Source organism: Pelophylax lessonae, assembly GCF_965119305.1.
Source record: "Pelophylax lessonae genome assembly, chromosome: 2".
NCBI classification, from domain to species: Eukaryota; Metazoa; Chordata; class Amphibia; order Anura; family Ranidae; genus Pelophylax; species Pelophylax lessonae.
The window spans coordinates 492,526,998-492,553,507 of record NC_138769.1 but is presented as its reverse complement, the minus strand read 5'-3'; the positions used below and the strand labels follow the sequence as shown (position 1 = coordinate 492,553,507).

At 41.3% G+C, this 26,510-nt stretch overlaps 1 protein-coding gene across 3 annotated transcripts in view; it reads right to left on the bottom strand.

Moving 5' to 3' along the window:
- The window catches only part of UGGT2 (UDP-glucose glycoprotein glucosyltransferase 2), a gene marked incomplete at its 5' end in the record, with an annotated part of 753,177 nt that overhangs the window by 161,421 nt on the left and 565,246 nt on the right, over positions 1-26,510 (bottom strand). For all 3 annotated transcript variants that reach the window (XM_082245311.1, XM_082245312.1, XM_082245313.1), the window contains one exon: positions 17,209-17,294. In XM_082245311.1, coding sequence (XP_082101437.1) covers positions 17,209-17,294 — 86 coding nt within the window. The remainder of the gene's footprint in view (positions 1-17,208; positions 17,295-26,510) is intronic.

Sequence of the window (26,510 nt, the reverse complement as noted above, 5' to 3'; positions counted from 1 at the left end):
TCAAGGGGTTGAACATTATATATATATATATATATATATCTCAAGTACAAATTTTAAGAACCGTGACCATTTTTATACACAGTCCCTCCATTTTCAGGGGCTCAAATGTAATTGGACAAATGAATATATTTATAAATAAAATGTTCATTTTTAATATTTTGTTGAGAATCCTGTACTGGCAATGACTGCCTGAAGTCTGGAACCCATGGGCATTACCAAAGAATGGGTTTCCTCCTTTCTGATGCTTTGACAGACTAACTGCAGCTTTCCTCAATTGTTTTTATTTTGTGGGTATTTCTGCCTTTAGTTTTGCCTTCAGCAAGTGAAATGTATGCTCAATTGGGTTGGGATCAGGTGATTGACTTGGCCAGTGCAGAATATTCCCCTTCTTTTCCTTCAAAAGCTCCTGGGTTGCTTTTGCAGTATATTTGGGATCATTGTCTATCTGTACTGTGAAGCGCTGTCCAATCCACTTTGCTGCATTTGGCTGGATCTGGGCTGACAGTATATCTCTAAACACTGCGGAAATCATCCGGCTGCTTCTGTCACATCATCACTAAACACCAATGATCCAGTTCCACTGGAAGCCATGCATGCCCATGCCATCACACTGTCTCCACCATGTTTTACAGATGATTGTGTGCTTTGGATCATGAGCTGTTCCAAGCCTTCTCCACACTTTTTTCTTCCCGTCATTCTGGTACAGATTAATCTTAGTTTCATCCGTTCAAAGAATGCTTTTCCAGAACTGGTCTGGCTTTTTTCGATTTTTTTTTTTTTTGGCAACGTCTAATCTGGCTTTTCTATTCTTTAGGCCTATAAATGATTTGCACCCTCTTTATTTGCTCTCATGAAGTCTTCTCTCGATTGTAGACTTTGACAATGATACACCCACCTCCTGGAGAGTGCCCTTCACTTGTCTGGATGTTTCTTTACCAGAGAGGATCCTGCGATCAGCCACCATGGTTGTCTGGACATCCAGACCTTTTTATGTTGCTGAGCTCAACAGTGCATGCTTCTTTCCTCAGAATGTATCAGACTGTTGATTTTGCCATTCCTAACATTGCTGCTATCTCTCTGATGGATTTGTTTCATTTTTGAAACCTTACAATGGCCTGTTTCACTTGCACGGAGAGGTCCTTTGAACGCATGATGTAGGTTCACAGCAATAGACTCCAAATGCAAATACCACACTTAGGATTAACTCCAGACCTTTTACCTGCCTAATTGATGAAGGCGTAGCCCACGCCTGGCCATGAAACCGCTTTTGATTCGATTGTCCAAATACTTTTGGTCCCTTGAAAAAGGAAGGGGGTGGCTATTCTTTTGAGCTGTAATTCTTAAACCCTTAAATTAAACCTGAGAGTGTGCACTTTCAGCCCACTTCCATTACATAACTATAGCTTGAATGTGTTTTGGTAAATCGCTGAAAAAAAAAAAAAAAAAACTAGAATTGTGCCTATGTCCAATTATATATGGACCTAAATGTATGTGTGTGTGGATGTGTGTATATATATATATATATATATATATATATATATATATATATATATACACACACACATACGAACACACTGTAAATATATTGTATATCACTTTTTTTATTACATTGTTTTCAGTACACCAATATGCAAGCAACCAATTGTTTGACACCTACTTTTACATTTTCCCCACTGGTAGCTCTCCTATATCTGTACAACTGACCTAAAATGACCCGAGGTATAACGCGCACAGATCGGGGTAGTGGTGTGCTTTGTAGTCACTAGTAATACCAAAGATGGATTAATATTTTTCCGGCTCAGCAGGAACCGGCCAAATTTTGATCCGTCTTTGGGCAGGCTGGCTGCCCATAGATGATTGATAGACTTCAGTACAACCAACCGGGCAGCAGTGATCATTGTATTCTGCTAGAGGGGAAGGCTCTCTTCTGGCAGAAAAAAACATCATTGTAGGGGGGATTTACTCATCAACACACTGTGTTGATGGGGGAATCAAGAAATTTTCATTCCTTGGCTGCCCATATATTACACATTTTACTCGTATTACTAAGCGAAATGGAATAAAACTGAACCAATTTCCCTATCCACACATTTGAGGTGAGGTGGATGGGGAAATCCTTCCTGTTGTGTGTTTGTATTGTGACAGCTGGACTCCCGTCCACAAAATACACTGATCAGTGGTGCAGCACATTGACTGCCTGCACTTATCAAATGCTGGTTTTCCATCAGGATTAAAGGCAGGCCAATGGGTGGCTTCTGATAAACAGGGTTACAGATCGAAATTTGGCTGATTCCTGCTGAACCATTACCATACAACTAAAAACTAAATAAACAAACTCAGTGGAGGAATGCATTTACATGACTTAAGGCTGGTACACAGGGGCCGAATATTGTCCGGTTTAACACACATACTGGCTGAATGTCAGCCAGCTTCTACTACAGCCAAACTGGCTTCTGTCAAACAGGAATGCTGGAAAACCAGCATCCGATCAGCGCTCGTAGCCAATGTCATTGTTTATATAAGGTGAGGTTAACCAAACCAGCTAGAAAACCACGTTCACATTGTAAATGGCTATACTGTGCTTCCTCTATGTTTGAATTTAAAGGACTTATAAATAAGATCTCAGTGTGTTGTCAATCGGAGACGAAATTGCATATACAACTAAGACACATATATGGCCAAGAATGAAAAACACCAACAATTATCAATTTCACTCATGAAGTGCAAATTATTTGGCTGGCGTGTGTGTATTCCAGCTGATAATAAGGTGTTTGTTTGATACTAAAGTGTTTAAGTGTTACCTAACAACATCTTCAACTTGTTAAACACCATGAGCAAAGTAAAATTTTGAAAGGCGGCAAGTTTCTTACAAACACATATAGTGTTAGAGATAATGAAATACTACTCATTTATTAGCAAACGGAAATTCTACAATAAGCCACAGGATGTATGAATTAAATACTAGACTATTCTCCTATAGATTCCATCAAAGTTGTTTTTGAAAAACATTTCAGTAAAGTGTAAAATGCCTGTTGACTCTGCCAGTTTTCTTCTCTTCCCCCATGCGTATGACTATCTAACTGCTGAGTGTAGATGCATACTCTTGTCATTTAACCTAGCAAAGCCGTGGCTACATCCATTGCATTCTTTTTGTCTCTGTGTGTCAATCACACATCGGAAGATGAAGCAGGTCTTCTATATTTAATGACATGATGCCCCGCAGACATTCTTTAGCAAAGCATTTTAGCAGTATACAGCTCACTGTCCCAAGCACAGCTGACCTGAGGACTGGGTTAGCGGTCATGTGACCACTGTAAACTAAGCATTAAAGAGGTATTTATAATGTGTTTTTCTAATTTGATTGTATACTTGAACATTACAGCTGGAGTGGAGGTGAACCTCACAGACACTTTCAATTTTGCCTTCCAGGTTGCAATTACATTTTCTTCCATTATTACAAGTGTTTATATTATTCATATTCCACATGATATTGACCAATCTGAGTTATCTGGTCACATGTGTAGCTTAGTAGAAACATCAAATTGTGCTGTTGATTTGTTTATTTAGGATAACTCACTAACACCCTGCTTTACTTTCAAATACAAATTCAGATATCTTCCTGTTGCAACTTGCAATTGATAAAAAATGCTGAATGTGCATGCGAGTAACCAATAGCAAGCAAAATTTTGCGTTTCACTAGTTTACAGCATAGAACAGTCATGTCCAAAGTCCAGCTCGCGGCCCATCCTTTAGTTTTATACAGCCCCCTGAGCTGTATGGGGAATGTAGTGCCTACCACCGCCGCCGCCGTTCTGCATTGTTCTTCAGAAAAGGTGGACCCAGGGTGCAGAGCAGTGCGCCCTGAGCCCACCCATTGTGTGACAATAGTGAATGAATATTGGCTATTGTCACAATAATCCGCCTCCTGATCCTCCTCCTGGCCAATCAGGAAGTGGGTCCGAGACCCGTTTCCTGATTGGCCGAAAGGCGAACAATTGCCATTGGCCAAGGAGGAGGAGGAGGACTCGGGAGACGCAGAGGATTGAGGAGAAGCCACCGCTGCATCAGGTTAAGTGCACGCTGGTCTCTCTGCACATTGTGCTAACTCTGCATTTAAGGGGGCATGCTATGGTCACTACATTTAAAGGGGCACGCTGTGGGCACTCTACATTGAAAGGGGGCACGCTGTGGGCACTCTGCATTGAAAGGGGGCACGCTGTGGGCACTCTGCATTGAAAGGGGGCACGCTGTGGGCACTCTGCATTGAAAGGGGGCACGCTGTGGGCACTCTGCATTGAAAGGGGGCACGCTGTAGGCACTCTGCATCGAAAGGGGGCACGCTGTGGTCACTCTGGCGAGGGCGTGTTTAGGGGCGGAGCAGGGCAGGGTTTGGTTGGGGCAACAAGTGGCGAGTAACTCTTAAGGCCTGGCCAGTAGCTCATGACTTGAAATTTTGAGCCCTGTGTGTATATATATATATATATATATATATATATATATATATAATTGTGTATGTATGTATGTGTGTGTGTGCATTTAATTTTAATGGTTCAAATGTCAGGCAAAATGGTCGGCCCTCACGCATGTTCACTTCATCAAATCTGGCCCTCTTTGAAAAAAGTTTGGACACCACTGGCATAGAACAATCAGATAATTTTTGGTAAGTTGCTTTAAGCTACTTTTTTAGTTTAATAAATAAGGATCCTTTATTCACTCTCTAAGGCTCCATTCACACCAATGCATTTTTTCTGCTTTTTGCAGAAATGCAGACCATTATTTTAACATAGGTTCCTATCAATGCATCTTTGTGCCTCTGCGTTTTTGGAAAAATGCAAACCAGTAAATACAAACGCAAAACTGTGCTTTTTTTGCTTTTGCGTTTACCGGTTTGCATTTGAAGTTGCACAAAAGCATGTCATGCTTCTTTTACAGCATTTTTACTACAATTTTGCTGCGATTTGCATCTTTTAATCCGCCAGAAAAAAAAAAAAGCACTGCAGAAACACTCAAACCCAAACTGCATATGTGTGAAAGGAACTTTAGGCCTTAACACAGGTGTTCTGACTAGGTCCACCTGTCAGTTTTTTTAGGCGGACCTGATCAGAAGGTTAATTTATCCCGTTTACACCTGCCTGCCCCTGGGTCTGCTTTAGAAAAATGGAAGGGGATTATGCCTTCTTCCATTTATTCAAGGCAGATCAGATGTAGTCAGGTGCAAAGGTACAGCAGAGTCCATTTACTCCCAGCCGCCCATACAGCAGAGATGGTTATTTCCGTGTCCGCTCTGCAGAAACTGCCTGCTCTGCTCCAATCAGCAGGTGATCCATGAGCTGATCCTTTGCCGATTGGAACGGATTCTGCCCTGTGTGAAAGGGGCCTAAAACTATACATGTATAAAATTCAAGAGTAAAGCTGTAAAAATAGAAAATAAGGAGTCATGTGCTTGACCCAGACTATCAGACTTGGGCGAATGGCCATAGACCCCACAAACATTTGCTTGGATGAGTTAAAAAAAGCAAAGGAGGCTTTAAGGAGTGCCTCAAAACTTTTGTCCATTAAGTCTTTGAAGACTGGGACATCCTCAGTGATAATTGTAAGGGATTTGTTGAGGCAGGAAATAGCCACTACAGTCACTTAAAATTTTTTGTGGTAGGTCTCCTCCCGTGGGAGGCATATATACTTTGTCTGGTCCCAGCCAGTCTTGTACAGAACATGCTGTACTATTGGGTAAACCTGAAAAATTTCTTAGATTTGGAAACAGATCCTATACTGGTGACCTCATGTCCAGTAGGTGGGAACAGTACTCGCTTCAAACAGAAGTACACCTTATCCATCAGAACCTTAGGGCTTCATGTCTACTGGCCTATGGTTACCTAGACTGTGGCAAAATCGGAACACGTTAATGCGGCATTCCCAGAGCGACCATGTCAAAACGTTTCTATCCTAAACGCGATTCTTCCGCGTTCAGGAGAGGGAAGTTGAAGATCACCTAAATGCGGCAGCTCCTAAACTCTGCTAAAAGCCTATGTGTACATTGACACAGGCTTTTATGGAGCTGACTTTAGGAGCGTTGGCAAAAAATGCCAGTGTAGTCTAGTGTATATGAAGCCTAATGGTTTCTTTCAACTGAGGAAAGATCAAGGGTGACGGTTAACCTTCCTTCCCCTCCTCATGAGGATGCAATGCTGTCATGATGGATACGTCCGATAGAGACTCATAATGGGATGCTGACTGCCGGAGCTTGTGCTTTGTGTGTACTGCAGTCTCTAGTGCAGAGACTTTCCTGATCAGGTCTGCCATAGCGGATGAAAATTCCTCTTTAGTTACAGTGGTTGTAAGCCTCAGACATGAAATATAAACAAAGCATATCCCTCTATAGTGTGTACCTGTCTCAATCCAGAGCACTAAGTGTCATTTCTGTCTGCTGCTTTGTTCCTGTGCTATGAGTATGAACCACTTGTGACAATTTTTCCTAACACCCAGAGAAAAATGGTGACAGGGGAGCGACCTCCAGCAGATGGACAGCCTCAGCTCTGTTCATATGTGCAGGGGGGGGGGGTGTGCCCCTTCCCTTCAATCAACTCTCTGACTGAGGTCCAAAGACCCAGGTGCAGAGTTTTGATAGGAACCCTGAATCGTTTCACCATGGCCCTGTACACAATGTGTGCTTGCCTACCCCCTTGTTCCATTCCTTACTGTCTGATGTCTGCCATGAGAATGAGATTATCACTTGAACAGTACTCACAACCTTAACCAGTTCAAAGACTGTTACTGCAGATCAGTAGGGTTGCCGGATTCTAAGCTCTGGTCAACAATCAGGGAGCTGGAGGAAGGAGTCTATTTGGAAAAGTAGGAGTAATGCCAGATTCCTGGAAAGTGCCTTTTAAACCAGAACTTAACTCGTAGAAATACTCACCTCCTCATGCCAGTGATGCAGTGGTTATATCCCTCACCAGCTGCTGCCATATTCTACCAAGATACTTCCAGGTGCTGAGTTTTTGGCCTTAATTGGCCGGTTGGGGAATTAGGTCATTCTGTGCATGCGCACAGGAGTCCATCATTCCAGCACGGCCGCAGCTCAGTGTGCATTGAATAGAAGACTGCGAGCAGACAGGTAAGTATTGGTTATCACAGAAGTGGCAAAGCAATTCTCATTTGTAATGAAGAGCTGTCTACCTGCAGTTTATTTTTAGTTGAGTTTAGTACCGCTTTAAATAGAGCTGCTACAACAAGTCAGTAGCTTTAATAGGTGATCAAAGCTTTCTTTTCTATTTTTACTAAATGCTCTACACAACTGACTGAAGAAATAGCTGACACACTGAAAATAAAGCAATATCACAGTATTTTAGTTACCTTCATCTACTGGGAACTGAAAAACATGAAAGTGCACTTAAACTACAAGTGTCACTCAAAGAATGCCAATGCAGAATTGCTAAGGTCCTTATGGAGCAGTTTACATGAAGAAAATAACTTTGTAAAACAATTACATTCCTGACTTTACTGAATGGGCCATGTCAGTTTATGATGTGAAAAGTGCATTTTCCATTAAAGTTGTTTGTCTTATCTTTTTCTGTGTCACACTTTCAGTCTCTTATTTTTAGAGTTCTATGGTAGTGCTTAAAATGCAAAACCCAGACTGAACTCTCAAACGATCAGGAAAATTTCTAGATATTTAGATACATTCACTTCAGGTTAAGCTTAAAGTTGAACTTCACTCTTAACGGGAAGTCCTGCTTTTAAGAATCCCCCCCCTCCTCTAACATTAGAAGATACACACGACACAGCTTTTGATTCAAAGTGAACTTTTTATTTTTACTAAATATGCAACGCAATAACGCAACTGTAACGCAATTTTCACAGTATTTTATTCAGTTTGTTCATATCAATAATTGTTATATGTACATTTCATGTCTAAATTTTAGCACTGCACTTTTTTTGGTGGTAAAATATTTTTTTTGTTTGGGAGGGGGGAGCGGGTACCTAGTTTTGGAATTTCCTAGGCAGCTCCTGAAGATGTCTCAGTTTAATGATGAAATGCGTAGGCAGAGCCTCCGGTGAAGTCACTTCTGCCATCCGAAAAGCACAGTGGCGTTTCCTGATGTACATAGGAGATCGCTTTTTGTTCAGTGCATTTGACCTTGCTTTTTAATTTATTTAATTGTATGCTATGAGAGGCTCTCCCCCCTCTTTTTCTTCCTGGGCATCCATAATTACTTTATGAGATTATGAGCTTATAGATGCCAGAAAACACGGGACTCTGGAGAGGTGCTTACAAGCCCCTTGTTTTTTGAAGCAATTTCATTTTCTGGTTTATTCAAGAAGTAACTTTGATCTGGTGAGTGTGGTGTGAGGATCTGGAGCACATTGACGTGGAACAGTGCTATCACCTTTTGTAACACCTAAAAATTTGTCTAATGAGTGTCACAGATCACTATCAGAATTTTAACTTTATATAATTGACTTTTTATTTATATGTTTTTTATTTTGTTCAAAATTGCACAGATATTGAAAGTGCTGCATTCTAACAGAGGGATAAGTTAATTATTCTTAACTTTATTATGTCTTGTGACAGCAGCAGTTTGTTTTTCACATACATTTTTTTTGTCACTATAACGCGGTTGAGTGGATATTGAGTAAATGTAAAACCACGCATGCATCGTGCACTCTAGGAGGTGAACATCTCGGGGAATCAATGATTGAGAGGAACTTGGATGTTCTAGAAGATCAAACTGTATAGCATGCAATGCCAAGCTGCAATTTCTAAGACTAGCAAAATACCTTCTTGTACTATAAGAGATATAGAATTAAGTGAGAAAGGCATCATTTTGCCACTGTACAAATCATTACTAAGACCTCATCTGGAATATGTAGTTTAGTTTTGGGCACCAGTTCACAAAAAGGATATTGGAGAACTAGAGAAAGTCAACCAAACTGATCGGAGACATGGAGGAGCTCAGCTAGGAGGAAAAATTTGCTAAACTGAACCTATTCTCTCTTGAGAAGAGAAGATTAAGGGGGAATATGTTCATCATGTGTAAATACATAAGTGTTCCATATAGTGAACTGGATGTCTAGTTATTCACTTTCAGGTCATTACAGAGGACAAGGAAGCACTCCAATTCAGGAGGAAAAGAGATTTAACCTCCACATATGGAAAGCCTTTTTTTTTTTTTACAGTAAAAGCTGTAAAAGCGTGGAAAAGATTTTTAACCTCTACATACAGAAAGCCTTTTTTTTTTTTTTTTACAGTAAAGGCTGTAAAAATGTGGAAAAGAGATTTAACCTCTACATACGGAAAGCCTTTTTTTTACTGTAAAAGCTATAAAAATGTGGAATAGACTCCCTCAAGAACTAGATCTGGCCAGATCAGTTAATTGTTTAACCATTTTAATACCAGACACTTTTACCTTCTGCCTGCCAAGGCCAATTTTCAGTTTTTCCCAATTTTCCAATTGTGCAGTCATGCAACTCTGTACCCAAACAACATTTTTATCTTTTTTTCTATACAGAAAGAGCTATCTTTTGGTGATGTTTAATCACCACTGGGTTTTACTCATAAGCCACGAGTAAGCTCCAGTGGGCAGAGTGAAACACGTTGGGGGAATGGTATGGCGGTGGTCCAGGCTGAGACTGCCACTTGTCTTCACACAGCAGGTCTTGTTGTGATGTGCAGCTCCCAGGATCTTTAGCTCTAATCTGTTTGGAGTGTGGGCCGGTTCCTTCCCAGCCAGCACTCACAGCAGCAGGCACAGGACTAAACTTCCCAGCAGCCTGAGCTAGCAGCCGTTAGCGATAATCGCAAGTGAATCCGGCAGGATGGTTGTACCCAAATTAATCAATTGATTGTAACACTCTATGGCCAGCTTTAGCCATAGAGGATTCAATTTTCGTTTCTTCCATCACGGGTCAGTGTTGATGGGAAAATGCCTCCTGCAGCATATTGTGTTCTGTCGGCAGGGGGGCGCAGGGAGCCTTTCCGGCTGGCAGAACATGATTACTGCTAGTGGCTAGAGCGGTCAGCAGTAATCAAATGTTAAAAAAAAAAAAAAAGAAAGGCTGGTTGCACTCATTTGGATTAATGGTTCGACTTGGGTATAATCAGCCTTACCCATATTTTTGAATCTCGGCTGGCCCCTGCTTAACCAGCTAAACTTGGATCCATGTATGGCTGGCTTTAAAGAGTTCTGTAAAAAGGCCTCTTGTAGACATTATATCAATGAAGCAAACAGATTCTGGAAAACACATTGAAGGAGACTATCCCACTTGCTGGTTGAAAGGAGGCTAAATAGTTTTTTTTTTTTTTTAAATGCCTTTAATTATTTTTTCTAACCATAAAAATATGTACAAAATCACTATACGGTTAACACATAAGGTGTAAAAAAAATATTACTTACAAAAGGTCACAGGTACAAAGACAGAGAAGTATTTAAATTACTAGAAAAAATATAACAAGCAGATTGCTTAGGAACAAAAAAAACGTAGAACAATTTCTAAGTTAATTTTAAGTGAAAAGATTCAGAAATTTGCATATATCATGAAATGGTCATCAGTAGGTTCACCACAACGAAGGGGCCTTTTTAATCTAAAACACATCACATAGTGATTAAACTGTTTTAATTTTTAATACAAAAAAGTCCTATGAGGGAATTTAAACTTTAAAAAATGTAATTTTAATGTGAAGCCTTGCAGATATAATTTCATCAAGTCACTTTACGACAAGAGGCATTTAGTGACAGAACAAAGGTGAGATCACTGTTAATTAACAGACCATAGATCAAGAGTAGAAATTGACTGTCTGCCAAACTTGTGTCTATTATCCTGACATTAAATATTTACAGAGCTCTCCAGAATCTTTTTCAAATTGAAAGGAACTCATCTTTAATGCACTTAAAAAGCTGTTTCGGAGGGGAATAAAGATGATGTATCCCCTTTTATGAAGGCAGTTTGCTCTGTGGAGAGGTGCTGAAGGAATACATACAATAGAGGAATAGCTATGGAGGAAGTGTGGTTCTATGGCCAAAATATAAAACCAGATAATCCATTCCACACTGTATTTCAATTATTCTAGCCTGCTCCTACTAATCTGAATGATGTTGAAGTTTGCAAACCTACTTTGAGAAGATCCCCACACAATTACTTTTGTGAATCCTATGACAAAAATATTTGCTATGCCCTGTGAGTAGGTACTGCGGTGTCACAGAAGTTACAGAGTCTGCTTTCTGAATCTGTACTACAGAGGTGCTGAGAGGGGAAGTTTCAGGAGACGGAGTTCAGCACAGGAATCACTGATTGCATATAGCAAGGTATTACCTAATATGTAGTCCCTAGGAAATGAAAATAAACAGCAGAGGAGAAGCTGCAAAGCATGCAGGGAATCTAAGAAGTTTAAAAAGAGATGGTCAGCAGACAGGCAGAACTCACAACACAAAACACAATTTTTCTGAGTTTTTAGGCACATTTTTTTTTCTGTGATTTTGCTCTGTTTTGCACATGCATACAAGTATATTTCAAGCTTTTTACATGTGTACTCAAGCTTCACTTTCTTTTGGCCAATGAAAAACAGAGTTAGGAGATCAGTTAAGAGCTTAAAAAAAAAAAACACACTTGAAAACGCTTGACTCGCATTTTCGTAGATTATATAGAGGAGATGAAAACGAAATTACTACCTGATAATTGCCAACTGAAGTGATCAGATATGTTTTGGTACTGATATACACTAGAGGTTTCACTTGACATTAAAGCGGAGCTCCACCCAAAAGGGGAAACTCTGCTTGTTCACAACCCCCTTCTTCCACTGCCGCATTTGGCACTTTTTGGGGGGGAGAGGGGAGCAGGAACCTGGTTTTGATAGGTACCACTCCCACTTCCAGGTCAGGGATCGATGATCTACGACATGTCCGGCCCCTCCTCTTCCCCCCCGATGCCTTTGAGAACCTGTGTGCGTCCCAGAAGATGGCGGGAAATTCAGAAAGCCCAGCGTAACTCGCGCATGCGCAGTAGGAAACCAGCTGTGAAGCCTAAAGGCTTCACTGCCGGTTTCTTCTTACTTACAATGCCACTGTCTTGCAATTGACAAATCGGCATGGGGTGCCAACATCGCGGGATCCCTGGACAGGCAAGTGTTCTTATATTAAAAGTCAGCAGCTATAGGATCTTTAGCTGCTGACTTTTAAATGTTTTTTTTTTTTTCAGACTGCAGCTCTGCTTTAAGGGAGTCTGGGCTTCTGGTGAGTTTCTGCACCTATTGGGGGTAACCGTTCCCAATTTGTTTTTTATTGGCGTGGCAATGTGGTTTCACGTGTGTGTATGCAACGAAAACTTGTTTTTATTGCAAATTGTTAAAAATTTAGCTTGACATATGCTTGATGCAATAAAAACTGTTACAATTGCTTTTGAGCTGACTAGCTGGTAAATGTTTAGGACTCTTGCACACGGTACTGATGTTTGAGCATCTGCTTTTCTCAACGTAATTTCAGTTGTTTTTTTTGTGTGCATTCACACACATTTATGTGCACACAATACATTCTGAGAGAATAGGGAGGTATATATGTACTGCGCTCCTGGGATATATCAGACATAATAATCTCCCTATTTACTGATTAACTGTACAGGTAACAGAGTAGCACCTGGGAAATATATCTATCTATCTATATATATATAGTTTTAAATACCGTGATAGCGCAAGAACAAGAATCACTTATTTTAGATCTAAACATTCTGAGAGAAAATGCTAATTACGTTTATGCTCATCTGTGCACATTTGCGTGTACCGCCGCAAAATACTGACCAGGAACACCGATTTTTCTTTTTTTTTTAATCAAGAATATGCACATTGTAAACAACGGGCTGCATTTTAGATCAGTATAAAAAAATAAAATAAAAGCTGTACTGAGCTTTTCAATAAGCTGCAGTGTGCAAGAGTACTTACTGTATTCAATCATTGTATTGCTATTGTCTTGCTATGCATGCCACGCTTGTAATAAACTGATCTGAGTGGGTTCCAAGTTTACTTCTCTGTGTGTCCACAATTATAGTAAACCAAACACCCAAAGCCATTTGTCAGTGGTATGACAGCTTTAAACTACTCTAGTCTAAATCTCAATGGTGGCTCTAGTTAACTAGACAGCAATAACCTGCATAATTTCCTTAAAAATAGGGGTTGGTTTTACCTTTTAGAAGATGTAATGTAAATGGCTTCACAAAGGTGTATGATTATGTGATATGCCAGTATGCAAAGGCAACTGTCCTTATTTGACCCTTCAAAAAGCGTGACCAAAAAATTGTATAAAAATACTTTATAAAACATAGTTAAAAAGTTTGGTTATTAATTTTAAGGACCACTAAATCCCCAGATTGAAATTTTCAGATGTCAACCATGAAGGTAAAATAATTTGTTCAGTGGCATACTGTTTTTATCTTTGCTTAAAAATAAAGCATTCATTTTAACCATTGTAGGCATTTAAACCTCTCCACACACAGATTAACAGCTTATGGACCGGCCCATGTACATATACTGCAGCAGGGCGACCCTTAAGTGCAAATTCACGTACCTATAGGTCCTCTTCTTTGGCTCTGGGGCGTGCGCGCTGTTGAAGCCCTGCTGCCGCTTTGATTGGACACAGCGTGAGGCAATCAGTGGGTCCGGTGGACACAATGTCCGCCAGGAACCCGGCGATCATTTGTAGAGATGCAGAACGGCGGTCTGCCCAATAAACAAGGTAGCCTGCCATTCTGCCCAAGAGGAAAATGGAGATCTCGTGTTACTGCTAAGCAGAAACACGGATCTCGGTTTTCCTTTAGTCAAAGCATTCCCCCTACAGTTAGGAAGCACCTATAGGGAACACATTTAAACTCTTTGATTGCCCCTGGTGTTAACCCCTTTCCTGCCAGTGTCATTTATACAGTGACAGTGAATTTTTTTTCACTCTATTGGTGTCACTGGTCCCCAAAAAGTGTCACTTAGTGCCAGATTTGTCTGTCGCAATGTCGCAGTCCTGCTAAAAAAAAAAATCGCTGATCGCCGCCATTCCTGGTAAAAAAATATATATATTAAAAAAAAAAAAAAAGTCACTAAATCTATCCCATATTTTGTAGACGCTATAGGTTTTGTGCAAATTAATCAATATACGCCTACTGGGATTTTTTTTTTTTTACCAAAAATATGTAATAGAATACATATTGGCCTTAAATTTATAAAGAAATTTTATTTTTTCTTCAAAATTTTCGGTATTTTTTTGTTTATAGCGCAAAAAATTAAAAAAAAACGCAGAGGTGATCAAATACCACAAAAAGAAAGCTCTATTTGTGGGAAGGACATCAATTTTATTTGGCTAAAGCAACGCAGTGCTGTATCCCATAAAAAGGCATGATGAAGGGGGTAAAACCTGAAGCGGTTAAAGAGGTAGAAAGTAAAATAGGTAAAATACTGGTCTTTTTGTAGCTATAGGCATAAGACTTTACTCTACTAGACTTAAGCCCCGTACACACGAGCCGAATGCTAACCGACAGCGGGCAGTTAAAAAAAAAAAACACAGACATTCGGCCCTTGTGTATGGCACCTTGTCGGCCAAATGGGAGGCTTCTGTCGGATGACCATGCTGGAAAACCATCAGATCAGCGCACTCAGCCAATGACAGAGAGCGCTGATCAGAGTGTTCTGGCAGGGGGCCTTCCCTTCAGCAGGGGAAGATCACTATCATTCACCGATTTTTTTTTTCTGTTCAACCCGCTTGGTTAAATGAAAAAAAAAAAACTTATAGTGTGTATGATGTTTTACTGTAATTACCAAGGCCACCAAGGTGCAGTGTAGTGGTTAACGATTAAGAACACTATTGAAAGACAAAGACTTCTATGACACACAAGGCCATGACAGGGGTGTGATCTTTCTGTGAGCTCCCTAACAGAATGTAAATGCAAAATAATACAAAAATGCATTTTGTTATGCCTAATCTAAGTTAAGACATGGCATTGCAAGTGTGTAAGCCACTTGCTTGCACATACAAGAAAACAAAACTCATCTCACAGATTCACACTGAGGCCTCTTTTCTTATTTTATTTATTTTTTTTAGGCATGTATTCAACAGTGATTAGCAGAGAGAAATGTATGTATTTTGTTTTGTGAAAAAGTCAATGTCAAATGACCGTGATTAGCAGAAGTCAATATACATTGCTTAAAATGTGTGCGTCAATCAGTGACTATAAGCGTTCACCTGATGTGAAAAGGCTCACCTAAACATTGCATTAACATACTACCACAGCAAAAACAATGCTTTCTAGCATACTTTTGCTATTTGTGTCTCGAAGTTGTTAAAGTAATTATAAACTCAAAGTTTTTTTCTAGCTAATCATGCGCGCACCCCCACTAACCGCTACACAAAACAACGTACAGGTATGTCATTTTGGGTGACAGAGCCAACCTGCTGCTGTATAACTACGGTGGCTGGTCGGTAAGTGGTTGTAAACATTTACATATACCCAGTAAAGTAACTGACTCTAGGTGATACAAAGATATGAAGCAAATCCTCCTACATAAGTTGTACCTGCCTATCTATAGTCTTCTCTACATCCGTTCAAAGTCCAGGATATATAAAGCTTGTCTGAGCTTTCAGAAAAAGAGGGAGCAGAGATGATTTTGCACATTGCAGAGCTGAGGGAGGAGAGCTCTAACAGCTGATTGGAGGGAAGGAACACATCCCCCTTCACACAGCTACAGAGCTGAGGCTGTCATTCAGCTGGAGGTTCCTCCTATGTCACCTTTTTTTTCCATTTTGGTGTCAGGAAAACGTGTCACAGAGGGATATGCTTTCTTCATATTTCACGTCTGAGGTTTATAACCACATTAAGGTTTCAGCAGCAATGGGGTTTAATTACATGGGTGATGCGAGTCTGCTACACAGATATGAGAATTCTTCTTCTTTTGGCAGATGCATTATTTTGTATCATATACTTCTGGGTTCTATCAACTGCCATCATACACAGAAGAGTATGAAACACAGGTGAGTCATAGCAGGGGGGAGGTGGGGGAGTACCGTGCTTTAAAGGTGCTTAGTGCATACTATTCATATAAATACATTTGCTTTCAGTGCTTTCAAATATTAATAATATAAATCCCTTGTGCTTAAAATTATATAAATTTTCTCCAGTGCATAAATATTAATAAACATTAATTAATATCTCTCAAATATAAAATATTTCTTATGAGTGATGTAAAAATTAGTGCTTCAAACAATCCTTAAAAATTATTATAAAGGTTATTAAATAGAGTGCCAGTGATAAAATTATGTGCTTTTGAGCCTACAATAAATATATCATTCAAAAGTGGTAAAGTGCCAAAGTGTCCTTAAATTAAGTTGAAATAAATAAATAAAGCTGTATGTGTTCAAACGACTCTTCTTTCCCAAAACTCATGCAGGTGCTCTTCCATGCAGTGGCCACTAGGTGTCCTAAGCGCTCACCTCAATTGCCTTTATAAACAGCCTTGTATTGTTTTGCTCATGTGTAGTATTTCCTCCTTCTCTATGGTTTATGGATCCGGCTACTGATACCCACACTTTTCCTTTATCGATCGATATTCCAAGGGGTATGTGTGGAGCCGTTGTATCTCCAAAATAAATGGGGCCACAATAGTAAAGTACCGTTTGGTAATTTTTATTAAAGTCGACTTAAATGACAGACTTACATTTTGCTCCGTCTTTCCAAATGCATAACACTCGTGTTGCCGCTACGTCACTTCCGGTTTGGCGTCCTACGCGTTACGCTGCGTGCCCACACAGCTTCTTCCAGGGATCCAGGGAAATGTATTTATATGAATAGTATGCACTAAGCACCTTTAAAGCGCGGTACTCCCCCCCTGCTATAAATATCTGTATTGTGTAGGTTACCAATAACAGTACCTGCAGCATTAAAGGAAATAAGGATTTATATAGAGTGACAGCGCGAGAATTTCACCAACCCATCATACCACAGGTGAGTCATAAAAGCAAAATAAACTCACAACAACCCATTAAAAACGATTGGCATTAATAACCTTCAATGTAACAAAAAGCAATACAAATCAGTATAATGTATAATTTCAAACAAGCAATATGAAGACAACATTCTTATTAATTAACTGGCATCACTGTAGCAGACTGGTTCAATGTATTTCTGTCTCCATCACACACAAAAAGCAAAGCATTCAGACAAAAGATTTTCTGCTCGAGTACTCACGAGACTATGTGATAGATATCTTCCGATTTTCCTTTTCGAAGTCTTAACATCCATGCCCCTGGATTAGCCTTCAGCTGGAAATATCCCTATTGGGTTGAAAATGTGGAGCTTTTAGATTTATAAAAACAACACTGTATTTAAGCCCAGAGAACATGCATTCTAAACCACAATTTGATTCCCCAAGAAAAGGTAAACATTTTTTTTTTTATCTCCAGCTGGAATACACATGCACTTTTTGGATTGGACAGAACCAGATGAAATATTCAGTTGTGCACATAAGAAATGGATTTTTTTTTTTTTGCTCGCTGTCAAATAATTTTCTCTGTGTTCATCAGAGGACACAGTTCTGCTTTAGATGATCACTGACTGGGGGTAAATCGCTACCTGCAGGAGTAGGATGCTAGGTGCACTGAGAAGACAAAAGGCAGCCCAGGGAAGGCCCCTGCTGGCGGACAAAACTTTGGACACCTTGGTTAAATGACATAGCAAATAATAAGAAACATTTATATAAACAGCTTAAGCTAGCATCAACATCAAGCCAGTAGGTTGAGTGCAAATTTCTCCAATGCATATAGAGAAAAGGATTTTCTTATGTAAAACTTGGTGAATGTTGGAACTGACGACTAAGCAGACAACAAACAACCCTGCAAAATTATTGCTAGATGGTGGAAGGCCCAGGATGTACTATACCCTGATTGAGTGTGCTGTAACCAGAAACAATGGTTCACAGTGATTGATGGCATTTGGTTGCAGGATGGTTTGCGAGACCCAGCATATGATTGTAGCAGTCACTTGCTTGGGCCCTCTACAATCAAAACCCAGTAGTGGCATTCAAATACACCCTAATTGCCTTGACTACTTTCAAGGAACGTAAGGACATTTCCTTAGGGTGGACTGCCTTGGGACACAATGATGGAAGATATAGAACTTTTATACCACTTTTGGCAAGGAGTAGAGTCTTGGACGCAGGGTGACTTTATCCTTATGAAGCACCAAATATGGCAGGACTACGCTACAGTTTAGAGGCCCTGCATGCCGAAGTGATGGCCACCAGGAAGCCACTTTCTATGATAACACCAGCAGCTGATCTCCCTGATATTCATAAAAGGTGCTTTTTGCTACACCAACAATACCAGAATAATGTCTCAGGGTTAAAGCAGCAGTATGAATGGAGGAGCGTACATGACTCCTTAAATGATGGTGTGGACAAGTGGCACCACATTTGCCAACACCGGCCCCTAATTGTGCTTCTGCATGCTGCTGCTTTTGCTGCAACCTTGCTCCTACTGATTCACAGCATACAAAATTAGTCTTCCAGATGCAAATTAAATCTTACTAGACTTGGGCTTGAGGGCCTTGGGCATGATAAAGATGACCGCATCCAACAACACTTTGTTCCCCTAGCATTTGGTTATAACCAGCCAAGCCAAAAAAGCTAGCAACAGTAAAACAGGATGGTAAATGGGCACTTGAAACAACAAGTGTTTTTGGAGTGGTAGGGACCAAAGAACATCCCTTAACAAACCACCAAATTCTGCATACCATGACCAATCCGAAGCAATGAGGATTGCAAGAACCCCCTTGACCTCTATCTGATGTAGTAGTGGCAGTCTTATTGGTACGTACAACTTTGGTTGCCATCCAAAGTTTTTAACATCTTCCAAAGCTGATTTATAAGTGTACTATCTGTATAATTTGTTAATTAGGTGGTTTCTCTTTTGTTCCACCTTTGTCGTGACCGCATTATAATATAGAATCCAAATTTGCCAATTTCCAATATAGAAGTTTTGTTAGGAGCAGTCTTAGTTTTACCTAGCTACTTATTGTATATATTAGAGAATTTTATTGATTTTTGTTTTCGGATTTAGGTTATGAATATGTTTCTTTGTGTGCGGCAGTCAGTGGTCAAGTCCCCGCGGATGTGCAACCTTTCAGTGTGGGACAGTGGAAGAGATTGTGTGGATGCAGTCCCAGTGGGTGTGCATTCTCCCTTCCTTGCCATCTGCCTTATGCTATGTCCTGGGACAGGCTGCCATCTGCCTTATGCATGTGCAGCCCTTGTGCCTGTGCAGAAAGAGGGTTGGGCCAGATGTCATTGGCTTGATGTCTAGCCTATGTGCTCTCCAGCTGGAGTGTATATATAGGGAGGGGAGGAGGAGGAGGAGAGAAGGAGGAGGAGACGGCAGGGGACTGGCAGCAGTGTGCTGTGTCTGGCTGAGTCAATAGATGCTGTGGGATATCCAGGCTAAGTGATAAGTAAATGTAAATGTGGATCCTTTCACTGTGACCAATTTAAGGTAAATATTACATGCAATGGTATGCTCCCTTTCTTCCTCTCATAGGAGATTAACACTAGTGACATTTTGCCAGATTTAATATTATACTATATAACCCTTTTTGTGCCTTTGGTTTAGGACTGGGATGGGCTATATGAACTGTGGATTATGGACAGACATTTTAGGTGAATGAATTGTTCACATATTTCAGGTTAGTCCCTTCCCCTCCTCTGTGAGTAGTTTAGTAACTTCAGGTAATTATTATGCGCAATAGTAGGTCCACTCTTTCCCTTTCACAGGAGACCAACACCAGTAATTTTGCAGCATACAATATAACCTTTTTTAGTCTGGGGTTTAGGATTTAGCTGATAGGCTAAGAGTAGTGCAAACCAGGTTATTTTAGTAGTGGAAGTCTACAATGTGCTGTAAATGGATGCCATAAACATACACTGCTCAAAAAATATTAATGGAACACTTTTTAATCAGAGTACAGCAACAAGTCAATTAAACTCCTGGGATATTGATCTGGTCAGTTAAGTAGCGGAGGGGGGGTTGTTAATCAGTTTCAGCTGCTTTGGTGTTAATGAAATGAACAGTTGCACTAGATGAGCAACAATGAGACAACCACCAAAACAGAAATGGTTTTACAGGTAGAGGTCACTGACATTTTTTTTTTCCTACTCATTTTTTCTGACTGTTTTTTACTAGTTTAGCATTTGGTAAGGGTCAGTGTCACTACTGATAGCATGAGGGGATACCTGGACCTTATGGAGTTTGCACAGGCAGTCCAACTACTCTAGGATGGCACATTAATACGTGCCATTGCCAGAAGGTTTGTTGTGTCTCCCAGAACAGTCTCAAAAGCATGGAGGAGATTCCAGGAGACAGGCACTTATTCTAGGAGAGCTAGACGGGGCCGTAGAAGGTCCTTAACTCATCAGCAGGACTGGTATCTGTTCCTTTGTGCATGGAGGAATAGGGTGACCACTGCCAGAGCCCCACAAAAAAACCTCCAGCAGGCCACTGGTGTGAATATCTCTGACCAAACAATCAGAAACAGACTTCATGAGGGTAGCCTGAGGTCCCCTAGTGGGCCCTGTGCTCACTGCCTGGGACCGTGGAGCACGATTGGCATTTGCCATTAAACACAAGAATTGGCAGGTCCGCCACTGGTGCCCTGTGCTTTTCACAGATGACAGCATGTTCACCCTGAGCACATAACCGACGTGAAAGGGTCTGGAGAAGCCGTGGCGAACGTTATGCTGCCTGTTACATCATTCAGCATGACCAGTTTGGTGGTGGGTTAGTAATGGTCTGGGGAGGCATATCCATGAAGGGACGCACAGACCTCTACAGGCAAGACAATGGCACCCTGACTGCCATTAGGAATCAGGATAAACTCCTTGGACTCATTGTCAAACCCTACTGGAGAATGAAGGAATTGATACCACTGAACGGCCCCCATGCTCGTCTGACCTAAATCCAATAGAACACTTCTGGGACATTATGTTTCAGGCCATCCACCCACATCTGGGAGGAAAATCCCCAGGACACCATCTGTCCTCTCATTAGGAGCATGCCCCGACGTTGTCAGGCATGCATACAAGCATGTGGGGGCCATACGGAGTACAATTTTGAGTTTCTACAATTACATTTCAGCAAAATGGACTAGCCTGCTGCATAATTTTTTCACTTTGATTTTTGGGGGTATCTTTGAGTTCAGCCCTCTGTAGGTTGGTAATTTTCAGTTCCATCAAATGATGTGGCATCCTTTCATTTCAAACACATTACTCAGTCCATATCAGTACACATATCCAGCATTATATTTTTCCCCATTGAGATCTGATGGGTTTTCAAAATTGTTCCTTATTTTTTTTTTTAACAGTGTATTTTAATCTTCCCAGCTGGAGTTGAGGTAGGAGTAGCCCCTAGGGGCTGGCTTCCCATATTTCCCCCTCTTTTACTGCGCTCCCACACCCACCTTGGGGAGTTTTTATGTTGCTGTAGCATTGCACTGTTGGAATTACACTGTGTAACTGCAGCAAGCATGGTGAACTTTGCCAGTATTTATATTAGCTTTGTATTACATATTTTCATGGTTACTTTGTATTCAGACCAAGAAATATTTTTGCAGGATCACCGCAAAACATGAAGAACAGCTTCACAAGAATGGTTGCCCTAGCTACGAACCTGTCCACCTTTCGACTGAAATGTGAGGGCAGGATATTGACATCTGCCGTTCCCCATCTCTAGCAGATTTGCTGTAAGATTTGTGGGTGAAGGGCCCACACTCCCTTATACAGAATTTTACAGCAAAGATAGTCCATCCTGACAGTTTTTGACCCCTGGTATGTAAACCATTGACAAAGCCAGCACACGACTCTCTGCCCAGTTTTGCCCAGTGCTAAAAATATGCACTGTTACTGTACTATTGACACTGGCAGGGAAGGGGCTAAATGTGTCCTTAGGGGGTGCTTTCTAACTGTATAGGGGATGGGCTTGCTGGATGAACACACTAAATAGGAGGAACACAGTATCCTTGTATTCATTACTGACAGAACAGCGGTCTGCCGTGTTTACATCGGCAGACCGCCGTTCTGTCTCCACAGACAGTGATCGCGGGTGCCCGGCGGACATCGCAGCCGCCAGACCCGCTGATTGGCTCCCCCTATGGCCCCCACTAGCTGTCCCATGAAATGACGTACATGTACGTTGTTTCGCGGGACAGAGTCGACCTGCCACAGTGTAAGTATGGGGGCTGATAAATAAGCAACAAACGTGGCATTTTCTGATTACACCTATACAGGGTGTCTCTCCAGGTGGTGCGTCCAGCAAACCAAGCAGTTGGCATATCTGAAGTTTTATCTTTAGTAGTTTTTCAAACAGAAAGAAACACCTTGGCCTGGTTGGTAGCCATGATCAGCCTTAAGCATTACAAGTTACAGAATCAGCAGGGATTTCTCGAGGCTCACACTCCACCCAAATTCCTCTATCGAATGAATGGTGATGGACAGGTTAGCCTCCAGTTCTGAATGTGAGACCGCCAGCAAATTCCCCCGAGCATTGGTTCCCCCCTTGACCTAACGGCAACTAAGCATTTTGGTGAACATGGGAGGAGCCACAGGTAGGCTGAAAGGCAAGGTTGCAAATTGGTAGTTTTTTACCTCGAACCACAAAAATCGCTGGTGTCTCTGGTAAATGGATAAACAAGAGCATCCTTCCTATCTATGGAAGTACTTCTGATGAAGAAACGCCGACCACTTAATGTTCAAGGTTTTGATTCAGAACCATAAAAATTCAGCTCTTTTTGGGCACTGTAAAGAGGTTTAGGTAAAACTTCTGAAATCTTATGTGAAAGAAACTGGGGTCCCCTGCCCATTAGCCAAGAGTCTAACTACTGAAGAGATTGACGCAGAGGGGGGAAGAGGCAAGATGGTACTTATTTAAGCTTAAGCTACAGCAACAATCCGATGGCCACCACACAGGATGACCGACTAGATGACATGGAACATGTAACCTAAGTCCAATGCTGCTTTGCAAACATACTTTAGGCCCAACACTAGCTGCTCTGCCAAGCCAGCATAAAAATTAACTCCTCCTCTAAACCCTTGTGCAAGAGCCTTGTTCACTCTGTTGGGTTTGTGTCGATGCTACAGCTGACCGCATTAAAGATCCTGTGACCATGTATATGGATTTAGCAACTGCTTTTGCATTCCTATCTGTAAGATTTTTAAAGGAAAGAGAATTCTTTACTTAAATAACAGTAGTTTATTTAAAATGGAGGCCCTACCAAAGGCAGCGATGCCCACTTTTTAATATGTCCCTTAAATGCATGGAATAGTGCCAAGGCACAACAAATGACAAAGACGGGTGCTTTCATTTCTTATAAATAAATTCAGCAGTATAGGAGAGTTAAGGGAAAACTTCTGCAGAAGGCTTTGACTTGCGTTACCAAAAGATATAGGAGTGCTGGAAGCAACAGGAGGTGGAATCTATCATTAGCAGTGTATCCTTGACAATTTAAACTTAATTAGGGTCAACACCAACTCCTTTTCTTGGAGTAAGGTTTAGGCTAACTGTTCCTCCTCAGAATCTTCTGAGGGCACAGAGCATGTTCCATTTGAGAAACAAAGCCCCCCAAAATGGCACTCTAGGATGTGAGTGATACCGCAGACAGCCTTGAGGCATTGCAAAATTACTCCAAAGTTCTGTGCTTCCTAATCTACAATCCGCTCTCCCAAACAAGCAGCTGAAAAAAAAAATATCCTTAAAAATAAATAAAATATGAATCAAAACATCCATAGTAAAATTTGAAACAAAAATGTGCAATAAATCCACTCTTATAATTCATGTTTTATTAAAAGACAGTTACAAGACAGTTAAACAGAGCAATGTGATGATGCTAGATAGGCAGCGAGGTGAATGACTTCCTGGTTCCTTTATTATTCCCTAATGGACCAATTAAGTAAAGCACACATAAATAAAGCGAATAGCACAACAATAACTTTAATAAAACAACAAGTTAAAACAATTTGTACTCACAAACCAAGTGCCTAACCCAGCACTCAGAATAAACAGCCTGCAGTAATTGTCTCTCAGGCACTGTACCACTGCAAAAACCCCTGTATCTCAAATCCAGTGCATGCAGACCCCATTCACATGCAGCAGCATATACACAGTGCCTAGCCAACTCAATGAGCTTAGTCATACCGGACTTCATCAGGAGTGGACCTGCTTGTATCAACATACCACATTTGGGACAAAAAAAGGAGCGTCCATGTCCTTCACATGCCCCACAGAGGCCCAACACCCCACCTCAATGCTACTGAGCTGCAACAGTGCAGGATTGGTCCCCTAGAGGCCTAGGGTCCTGGTCCCAGGGGATGGTGACACCCTGGTGGCAGAGGAGTGAGGGTGGTGTAACTTCTTTAAGTCTGTAGTGTCTTCAAGCACTGGTAGACAGGCGAAAATAGGAGGTAGTGTCACTTCTTTAAGCCTGCAATGTTCTCTGAGAAGTCCAGGAACAAGCCAGTTTACAGTACAGAAAGATTGAGGTAGTCATCACACACATAGCAGAGGCAGTCAGATTAATTTTAAACTAGGACCATGTACTGCAAGGACCACCCCTTCTTCCATCCAGTGTTTTCTGTTCCTGTCAGGGCAGAAGCCCTTACCAACGATGGCTGCCACAGCTCTCACAGGGGGCCAGGCACACATAGCACAAGCTGGCACTCCACCACAGCCAGACAGGTAAGTCTCAAACATGTAAATGCCCCAAAAGACCACAACATTAGCCACTAGCAGTAAGTGTACAACAGGGAATTACTCGGCCGTTATTAAAGACACATCATGCTCACTTCCCTTTGACATTGGAAGATGTCCAGCAGTGTCATCAGCACAGAAGTGGCAGAAACAGTGGGGCCCAGGTACACCCATCTACTGTTTGGAAAAGTATGGCCAGAAGCGGTCTTCATGGAAGAATTTTGGTCAAAAAGTTATACCTTGGATGTGGAAACAAAGCTAAGCGATTCAACTATGCATGAAAACATAAAAACTGGGGTGCAGAAAAAACGGCAGCAGGTGTTCTGGACTAATGAGTCAAAATTTGAAATATTAGGCTGTAGCAGGAGGCAATTTGTTCACCAAAGGGCTGGAAAGAGGTACAATAATGGGTGTCTGCAGGCAACAGTGAAGAATGGTGGTGGTTCCTTGTAGGTTTGGAGCTGCATTTCTGCTACTGGAGGTGGAGATTTGGTCAGGATCAATGGTGTCCACAATGCTGAGAAATACAGGCAGATACTAATCCATCATGCCATACCATTAGGGAGGTATGTGACTGAACCCAAATGTATTCTGTAGCAGGACACTGATCCTACACATACAGCAAATGTCATTAAGAATTATCTTCAGTGTAAAGTGATGGTTTGACCCCCAAAGAGCCCTGATCTCAACATCGAGTCTGACTGGGATCACACGAAGATCCAATATGGGGTGAATGTCCCCTTTTGGTTCAGAAACTGTGAAAAGGTTAGAATAAAATCCCTGAAACCTTTCAGTTACAGGCACTAGGTCAAAACCCCTTTGATCCAGAAGACCTGCATAGAAGTCTGATAACCTGAAAGTTGGAAGACAATAAGCACGGGGGGGGGGGGGGCAGAGAGTGGAACTCCAGTTTGTACCCCTTGGAAGCCACCTCCTGTACCCAGGCATCCGAGATCCTGTCTGCCCAGATGTCTGCAAAGTCTAACAGGAGTTCTTCACTATGGAAAGTGGAGGCCCCCCTTCATGAAGAAAATCAATTGTCTGCAGGTTTGGGCAATTCAGAGGCTCATGTCTCCTCGCTTGGGTTTGGTGTTAAATAATGAAACCTGAAAATAACTCTTTATAGGGGAAGGAGACTTTACAGCTTGGGGCCTATGATTCTCTCGTTGGAGAGATGAGTACTCTTACCTACCTGTGACATCTTTGATGAGGGTGTATAATGCAGGTATGAAGAGATGTTGCCCCTCAAAGGGAATGTGCAGAAGAAGTTTTTGCATGCCTCCTCCACAGACCAACATTTCTACCAAAGAATTCTACATACAGTATGTCCACGATTAAAGATTAATTGGGGAATTAAGATGGGAGAGATTCACTAACCTACAGTAAATATGCACTGGTGAAGGACAGCCAGTATGAACTTGAAGTGCTTTATGAATAGGGGATCAGTGTGAACGGAAACTGGATCCCTTTTTATAACATTGATCCATTGCAGTAATATTTACCTATTAGATCCTTAAACATTGGCATATCTTTTATGGCAGGGGTCTCCAAACGTTCTAAACAAAGGGCCAATTAACTGTCCTTCAGGCTTTGGGGGGGGGGGGGGGAGAGACAGACTGTGACCAGCTGGATCAAAAAACGCCCTGGTGTCAGTGGAAATAAACCATGTCCCATCATTGGTTTTAATGGGAGGGATAGTGTCCCATTGTTGAGATCAGTAGGAGGAATGGTTGCCTATTGTTGACTTTTAGGGAATCAATAGTG